The sequence below is a fragment of the Monopterus albus genome, unplaced genomic scaffold (assembly GCF_001952655.1).
Source record: "Monopterus albus unplaced genomic scaffold, M_albus_1.0 scaffold96.1, whole genome shotgun sequence".
Lineage (NCBI taxonomy): Eukaryota > Metazoa > Chordata > Actinopteri > Synbranchiformes > Synbranchidae > Monopterus > Monopterus albus.
The window spans coordinates 877,107-886,094 of record NW_018127976.1 but is presented as its reverse complement, the minus strand read 5'-3'; the positions used below and the strand labels follow the sequence as shown (position 1 = coordinate 886,094).

General features: G+C 40.8%; 1 protein-coding gene across 2 annotated transcripts in view; it reads left to right on the top strand.

Moving 5' to 3' along the window:
• wdr45b (WD repeat domain 45B) overlaps positions 1-8,988 on the top strand; it is a 58,783-nt gene that overhangs the window by 35,390 nt on the left and 14,405 nt on the right. The window contains exons 3-8 of one of the 2 annotated variants that reach the window (XM_020608939.1): positions 220-321; positions 1,174-1,261; positions 1,763-1,857; positions 2,049-2,239; positions 2,358-2,443; positions 6,926-7,027. In XM_020608939.1, coding sequence (XP_020464595.1) covers positions 220-321; positions 1,174-1,261; positions 1,763-1,857; positions 2,049-2,239; positions 2,358-2,443; positions 6,926-7,027 — 664 coding nt within the window. The remainder of the gene's footprint in view (positions 1-219; positions 322-1,173; positions 1,262-1,762; positions 1,858-2,048; positions 2,240-2,357; positions 2,444-6,925; positions 7,028-8,988) is intronic. The other variant, XM_020608940.1, reaches the window with a different exon arrangement.

Here is an 8,988-nt window from a genome sequence, read left to right as displayed (position 1 = left end):
GATTTCTTGTCATCATGGTCTTCTGTCCGCTTTGGGGTGCTGGGTCATTTGAGATGAAGTGGTAGTAGCGTTAATGATTAGAAGCGATGTGCAAATGTTATTTCTTTTAATTACAGGTACAATTTACTGTCAGTTATGATGAAGGAGCTGTATTCTTTATGTAATTTACAGTTGTCCTTGTTAATATGGATATTGACAGCCAGTGCCTTTAACTTTCAGAGTTCCTGGAGGGCGGGGTTGGCCACGTGGAGATGCTTTTTAGGTGTAACTATCTAGCACTAGTGGGAGGAGGGAAGAAACCCAAGTATCCAACTAACAAAGGTATGTTAAGTCAACAATTCTGATACAGCATTAGCAGGATTGTCAAAACTGGGCTTATGCCAGGCTTCAATTCAGACAAGTGAGGGCTTGTAGTCTGTTTTTCAGGGTATTTAAAGGTCTTGAAAAGTTCACCTTCCTCAAGGGGAATTTTAAAAAGTGTTAAACTTTATGAGCAAAAGTCTTAAATATTTCTTCTTACCTGCCATAAACAAAAAAAGTAACATTTTTATATCTGAATTTGGGATTGTCAGGAGACATTACATGCTTATAAACTAAAAGTGGGAGTGCAGGTCATATTGATTTAATTCATTGTGTTATTAGGCATTACTGTTATATACTTCTGGGAAGTACTGAAAAATGTAACAACGTGGTAACCTTACTGGTTTTTCCATCATCCCTTTGTCCTTTATATATACCTAGCACTCAGAGGTGACTCCTAGATGAGCCAGCCACTGAGCAAATACAATGCAGATGCTATGTGTCAAGCCTCATATTTGCTCTTTGCTTTGGTGAGGACAAGGTTTAGAGATGCTTTGTGGTAAGACTAGGTTAGGTTCTGGAAAATGGTGCAGTTTACTGTGGGACTCTAAAGATTTATGACAACATGGCCCAACACCCCCTCTTTGGGGCCAAATAATGGGTAAACATCATTTAAGTCATATACTGAGCTTCCATATGAGTGCTCTCACATTCTTTGGCACATTTAAGTGTCTATTATTGACTGTATGATGTTAAAAATCTTAAATTTAACTTGGTAAACACTACTCATTTTTAAGTATTACACAGCACATTTTATTAACCTGACTCATTTGAAGATTCTCTTTTTTTTTTTGTTGTTTCTTGGTACTCTAGTGATGATCTGGGATGACCTGAAGAAGAAAACTGTTATTGAGATTGAGTTCTCAACTGAAGTCAAAGCAGTGAAGCTTCGACGTGACAGGTAAAAGAGATCCAAGTTAAAGGCTGAAATGGATTTCAAAACAGATTTGTAATGTTGGTTCATCTGTCCAGGGGTTGTCTTCTGTCATTTTGTTAGCAGAACCTTTTTCAACATTTGTGATGGTTGCAAAACATTGTTGTGCTGTGTGTGAGTGAGTAGATGGGAGGTTCCTCTTTAGGGACAACCAAGTGTTTAGATACAGTATCAATGTGTCAGGCCTGTGTCACTCTTTCAAAAATGTTTCTCAGCTTGATCACACAGCACCACTGTGGTAATGAGACTGGGACACATAATAATTTGGTGACAGTGCAGTCACAACAGTACTTTGCTTATCGCATATTGTTTTAAATTGAGCTTCTCATTCATCGTCAGTCGAACTGTCTCTGGTGTTGTCACTAGATACTGTATTTCAGATTAGTATTACTGCCCTGTGAAATGAGTAGATTTTCTTGACATTTAATATAAGTTTTAACTTTGGTGTTGGTTCTCCTTTGTTTTTAGGATTGTGGTGGTCCTGGACTCAATGATCAAAGTGTTCACCTTTACCCACAACCCCCATCAGTTGCATGTGTTTGAGACCTGCTACAACCCCAAAGGTCAGTCCGCTCTGTTGAAACTCTCACCCTGTTCTGCTCTAGACACACCTCCGTAACTGATGATGCTGCCAAAAATACAACATCTACAATTGGAATATTGTGAGTCAGTATAAATATGACACAGCTTTACCAGCATCAGAGCACAACATACAAATAGTTGATGCATAAAATCTGCCTATCTTTCTCCTCAGGTCTGTGTGTGTTGTGTCCCAATAGCAACAACTCCCTGTTGGCATTCCCTGGGACTCATTCAGGCCATGTACAAATAGTGGACCTGGCTAACACAGAGAAGCCCCCAGTTGACATCCCTGCCCATGAGGGAGCGTTATGCTGCATTGCTCTCAACCTACAGGGCACAAGGATAGCTACTGCATCAGAGAAAGTATGCAATGCTAGGGCTGATGGCGAATGAAGAAAAAAAAATGTGTGTGTTGGGACACTTCTTCAGTTCTTGTCATTAGATTTTATCATTTTTACTAAACCATGTTGTGTTTCAACAGGGGACACTTATAAGAATTTTCGACACATCTGCAGGTCAGCTCATACAAGAGCTGCGACGAGGCTCTCAGGCAGCTAACATTTACTGGTGAGTAGTGAGTGACAATGCTGCTCAAATCTCTACTAACAGCACTGCAACACTTTTTGTCATGTGTAAGACAAAAATATAAACAGTGTTGATGGGGAAGGTTGCTGCAAACATCTCCAGAACTGAAAACAAAAAGCCAAGGCAGGCTGTGCTCAAAGTTCTTCCAGACTTTTGCTGTCTTGTTTGCGCTGGTTACACCTGCTCTCCCAAGCCGTTCTGCAGACCTTAACCACATTTGCACTTCCCACAAGCACAGACAATGTCCTGGCAAGTTGTAGCTGCAGTGTGAAGTTTTACATTAGAGTTATGGACAGTGAAACCATAGTCTTAAATGCTGCTTTCCTGACTCCACTGCAGCACTATACGTTTAGACCAGTTGCAAAGTCACTGAGAGGGGGGAAGTAATGTAACTACTGTATAGGAATTACCTGTATGGTGACCTAATGAAAAGGTCATTCACACTGCGATGTTTAACAGTCATATTCATGTACATCTGTGATTCAAAAGAGCAGGATTTATGGATGAGTGGGATGGATGTTGCCAGCATACACTGTAGTTCACAGCCGGCCTAATTTCAGTTCACTTAAGTTTTATTTGCATAGCACCAAATCACAACAAAAGTCTCTCAGGACACTTTACAAAGTAAGGTCTAGACCTTACTTGAGGAAACACTTGGCGACAGTGAAAACTCCCTTTAACAGAAGAAACCTCCGACAGACCTCTTTGTGGGCGGCCTTCTGCCTCGACCAGTTGGGGTGAGTGCATAGAGGAGAGAGAAAAGAAGACATCCCTGCCCATGAGACACATGATGACACAACAAAGAATCAAACACTGGGCAGGATGATGTGGCTGGTGACTGCTCATCAAAAATGTACAGCTCCAGAGCCAGGACTACCTGCAAAACGGTACAGGAAGAGAGAGAGGACATGAAGTTAATGACATGTAATGATGTCATGTAGATGCATGGAGAGAGAGGAGAGGAGAAGAGAAACTGAGAGTATCATGGGCCCCCCCAGCAGTCTAGACCTATAGCAGCATAACTAAGGGAGGCTCAGATCACCCAAGCAAGCCCTAACTATACGATTTATCAAAAAGGAAAGTCTTAAGCCTAATCTTAAAGGTAGAGAGGGTGTCTACCTCCCGAACTGAGACTGGGAGCTGTTTCCACTGGAGAGTAGCTTGATAGCTAAAGGGTCTGCCTCCCATCCTACTTCTGTAGACTCTAGGAACCACAAATAGACTTGCACTCTGAGAGTGAAGTGCTCTGTTGGATGATAAGGCACTATGCGGTCTTTAAGATACAACGGAGACTTGTCATTAAGCGCTTTGTATGTTAAATTCTGTTCTGGGTTTTACTGGAAGCCAGTGGAGGGAAGCTAATATGGGAGAAATATGATCTCTCTTGCTAATTCCTGTCAGTATGCTGGCTGCAGCACTTTGGATTAACTGGAGGCTTTTTAGGGAATTATTGGGCCATCCTGTTAGTAATGAGTTACATTAGTCCAGCCTAGAAGTAACAAATGCATGGACTAGTTTTTCAGCATCACTTTTGAGACAGGATGTTCCTGATTTTGGTGATATTGTGCAAGTGAAAGAAGGAAGTTCTAAAGACTTGATTTATGTGTGATTTAAAGGACATATCCTGGTCTAAAATGACTCTTAAGGTTCCTCACAGCAGTAGGCCAGAGCTATATCATCTAGAGTAACTATATGGTTAGACAGCAGATTTCTAAGGTTTTCAGGCCCAAGTACAATAACTTAATTTTTGTCAGAGATTAGAAGTAAGAAATTACAATGCATCCAGGCCTATACAGTGCCTTGCAAAAGTATTCATACCCCTTGAACTTTTCCCCATTTTGTCACATTACAACCACAAGCTTAAATGTATTTTATTGGGATTTTATGTGATAGGCCAACACAAAGTATCGCATAAATGTGAAGTGAAAGTAAAATGATATGTGCATGTATAAAGTGAAGAGAATTGGACCTAACACCTGTAGAACTCCATAACTAACTTCAGTCTGCATGGAAGATTCATCATTAACATGACAAATTGGAATCTTTCTAATAAGATTTGAACCAACTTAGTGCAGTTCCTTTAATCCCAGTAACATGTTCTGGTCTCTGTAATAAGATGTTATGATCAATGGTGTCAAAAGCAGCACTGAGATCTAAGAGGACAAGTATAGAGACGAGTCATTTGCCTAAGGCTAGGAGAAGATTATTGGTGGCTTTCACCAATGTGGTTTCTGTACTATGATGGGCTCTAGAACCTGACTGAAAAACCACAAACAAATCATTCTTGTGCAAGTGCTCACATAACTGCTTTGCAACAGTTTTTTCAAGGATTTTAGAACTAAACAGAAGATTGGATATTGGTTTATAATTAGCTAGAACACCTGGGTCAAGAGTAGGCTCTTTGAGTAGAGGTTTAATTGCAGCAACCTTAAGGGCCTGTTAATAGACAGGTTAATCAGATCTAATATGGACATTTTGCATCCAGCCTGTCAGTAGATTCAAATCAAGGACATTGTTGCTGTGTGGAGACGGTACTAAACACTGAGATATTCTTTGATTTTAATTGACAGAATGAAAGCAAATTATAGGGAGTACAACTTAAAATGTAGTGAAATAAGAAGCACTGCAACAGCAGGATGCAGTTAGGGCTGAAAAATAGAATTAAATCTACATTAAAACCAATGCAACAGCAGGTACAGTATATTTAAGTTTTTATTAAGAAGGATCTTTTTTTATGCTAATGGTGGATGATGCGAAAGTTGAATAGTTCCAAACACTAGGACCAGTGCCATATAGTTGCATTGACTTGGCTGCTATCTGCCAAAGTCGGAAGTTGAAATCAATACCAGTATTTATACTTGTAACATTTAAGTTAGTAACATGTCAAAACACATTTTACAACCTTTTTGACTGTCTCTCTCAAATATTGAGTGAGTAATAATTAGCTAACTTAGCTGAGCTGTCTTCAACAACAGAACACAGAATTAGTTTTCAAGGCTGTGCAAATCATTAAAAATAGGAGATGCTGATATATCCTACTGTTCCATACAGAAAACAATGGATTTTGATCGACTGTTTGGAACAGTTTGAAGCTACATGTATCACATGACCTGCTGCCATTTTTGACCCCTCAATGTTGGAACTCTTCTATCTTAACGGCTCTGGATTTTTACAGCTTACGACATGTAGATAGACATATTTAAAAATACACAATACAACAGCTGCTTGGCTGGAATTGATGAAGGGAATAGAAGTTGCTTTTAATATCCAGGGCAACTTTACACTGCATAAAACATTTTTTGTTATAAACTATAAAAAATGCATTGGCCTCCCATCTGAGTGATTGCTGACAGAACAGATAAGGCACCAGGATTAATCAAGCCTGGTCTGGCGGAGGCTAACAGCGCAGAATAAATCTTTATCGTAAATTATGTGCCTCAGCTTTAGTGAAACTGAGTCACAGCTAAATTCATCCAGGATAAGTAGAAAATCCCATCTTAATCCGCTGTCTAGGTTTTGTGAAACAGCCCTCAGTAGTTTCTGGAAGGACCACAGCAACCAATAGACATACAAAGGAATAGTCACATAGCCAGCAGAGCTGGTAGCAACAGGAACTTTTTGACGAGCATCAGCCATTTATTTATTATTTTTTATTAACTAAAATTTGTGTGTAAGTGGAGAAATCTGTTATTTCTTATTTTCAAAGTTGCTTAATCTTGCTGCAAAAGTAATGATTTTTCCTTGTTGTTGGTTCACCAAATGGTTTTATAGTGCTTTGCTATGCATTGAAGCACACTCAGAGTACTTTAAACTATTTCCTATTCACACACAGTGATGTCGCAGCCATCAGGAACTTGCCCAACTATACTTAAGCATATGGACTGGAGAAGCCGGGATTCGAACCACCAGCCTTCTGGTTAGGACCCATGGTACCTCCTGAGCCACACCTGCCCTGTAAAGCAAATGGGCCAAGTAGTAGTAGATTTACCTCTCACTGGGCGGCTGTGGCTCAGGAGGTAGAGTGGCTCATCTCCTAACTGGAAGATTAGCGGTTCGATTCCTGGCCTGTCCAGTCCACAGGTCGAAGTGTCCTTGAGCAAGGCACTGAACCCCCAGTCGCTGCATGAATGTGTGAGTGCTTGGTAGTGCGAAGGGTTGAATGGCCAAAGTAGTGTGAAAGCACTTTAGGTGTGCATAGAAAAGCACTATACAATTATAAGACCATTTACCTGTGGTTTTTGTTTTTGCAAGGGGTACCCTTGAGTTGGGAACCACTGCAGTGTAGGTTAGTAGTAATTCGGTGGTTATTACAGAACCGTGTATTCAGCCTTTCATAATAAATGTGAGCAGTGTCACACTCATGACTATCAAATTGCAGGTGCTGATCTGAATGGGTTAGTGGTACACAACTGAGATATTGAAAGCTTGTAATTTTCTTGTTTCCATCTGGTCTGTCCTGTTCAGCATTAATTTCAACCAGGATGCCTCCCTCATCTGTGTGTCCAGTGATCATGGCACAGTGCACATCTTTGCTGCAGAGGATCCCAAAAGGAACAAACAGTCAAGGTCTGTTTCTGCAGTAATGTTTCTTCCATTACATACAGTCAGCGCTGAAAATATTGGCAGCTCTGCAGATAACGTACCACTTCTCCCAGAAAATTGTTGCGATCAGAAATGCTTTTGGTATGTTTATTTCTTTTGTTTGCATTGGAACAACACAAAAAAAGCAGAAAAAAGCCAAATCTGGCACAGTCCACATGGAACTCCAAAAACGGGCTGGACAGAATTATTGACACTCTCAACTTATTATTTGATAGCACACCCTTTGGACAAAATAACTGAAATCAATCACTTCCTGTAACTATCAGTGAGTTTCTTCCACCTTTCTACTGGATTTCTGGACCACACTTCTTTTGCCAGCTGCTCCAAGTCTCAGATTTGAAGGGTTCCTTCTCCCAACTGCTGTTTTGAGATCTCACAAGGTGCTCTATGGGATTTAGATCTGGACGCATTGCTGGCCACTTCAGAACTCTCCAGCTCATTGTCTGAAACTATTTCTGGTGCTTTTTGAAGTCTATATTGGGACATTGTCCTGTAAGATCCATGACCTCTGACAGGGACCCAATGTTTTGACACTAGTCCCACCTGTCCACAGGACATTCTCCTAGAAGGATTGTGGCTTCTCGGGTAAGTTTTGGCAAACTCCAGTCGGGATTGTTTTGTCTCTGTGCCAGCAGCAGGGTCCCCCTGGGTCTCCTACTATAGCATCCCCTGTAATTCAGATGGCGACAGATAGTGTGAGCTGACACTGTTGCACCTAAGGTTGCAGCAGTATACTGGTTTTATGGTATACCATGGTATGAAAATTGATGATTATCATACCATGCACATTTACTTATTACCAATGAAAGTCACTTTCGGCTTTTCCTGTTGTCGCCACAGGAAATCTGACGACTCGCATGTTGACATTTGGCACGTGTTTTACGCCGGATGCCCTTCCTGACGCAACCAACCTTTGCTTTTTTGTGTAGTTCAAATGCAAACAAAAGAAATAAACATGACGATACCAAAGGATTTGTGATTGCAACAAATTTCTGGGAGAAATGGTGCGTTATCTGACAGAAATACAGGGATGCTAGTATTTTTGACCAAAACCATCTGTTGTATTGTAAATTAAAACCAGTCCAGCTGGCTGAATGAATGTGCAGTGGCTTCTGAAAGTATTCAGATTCCTTCACTTTTTTTGCAGTTTATGGTGCTGTAGACTTAATTTTAAATTAATAGGATGACCGTCAATCTCCACTCAGTGAAAACATTTTTAGAAATGCTTTCAGATTTGTTAATCAAGAACTGAAATCTCTCATTCACAAAAGTACCCACACCCTTTATTCAGTAGTTTGCAGAAGCTCCTTTGACAGTAGTTACAACTTCAGTTTTCCTGGTTAAGTCTCTATAAGCATTGCACACTGGGATTAGGGCACCATGTCTTGTTCTTCCTGGCAGATCCTATGAAGTTCTGTCAGATTGGATGGGACGAGTCTGAACTGCCATCAGGTCTCCACAGATATTCTGTGGGATTTAAGTCTGGACATTGGCTGGCCTCTCATGGACAGTCGGAGACTGATCCTGAAGCCACTTTGGTCTTGTCTTGGTTGTATGCCTCAGGTCATTGTATTGCTGGAAGCTAAACTGTCGCCCCAGTCTCAGTTCTCTGCACTCTAGAGCAGGTTTTCTTCAAGGACCTCTCTCTATGTGGCTGCATTCATCCTATCCTCATTTATGACCAGTCTCCCCCCCTGTCCCTGTTGCTGAGAAGATACCAATTCACTTTATCTTTCCTCACTCCACTTTCATCTAAGATGGTATCTTCCAGCTTCTGACTGGCTGAACACAAACCTGAGCCAGGTAATCACCAGCAGGTCTAGCAGGGATAGTTGGAAAACAAGCAGGACAGTGGCTCTCAAGGACTAGAATTGCCCACCCATGGTCTAGACCTTATTATTATTATTATTATTATTATTGTATGG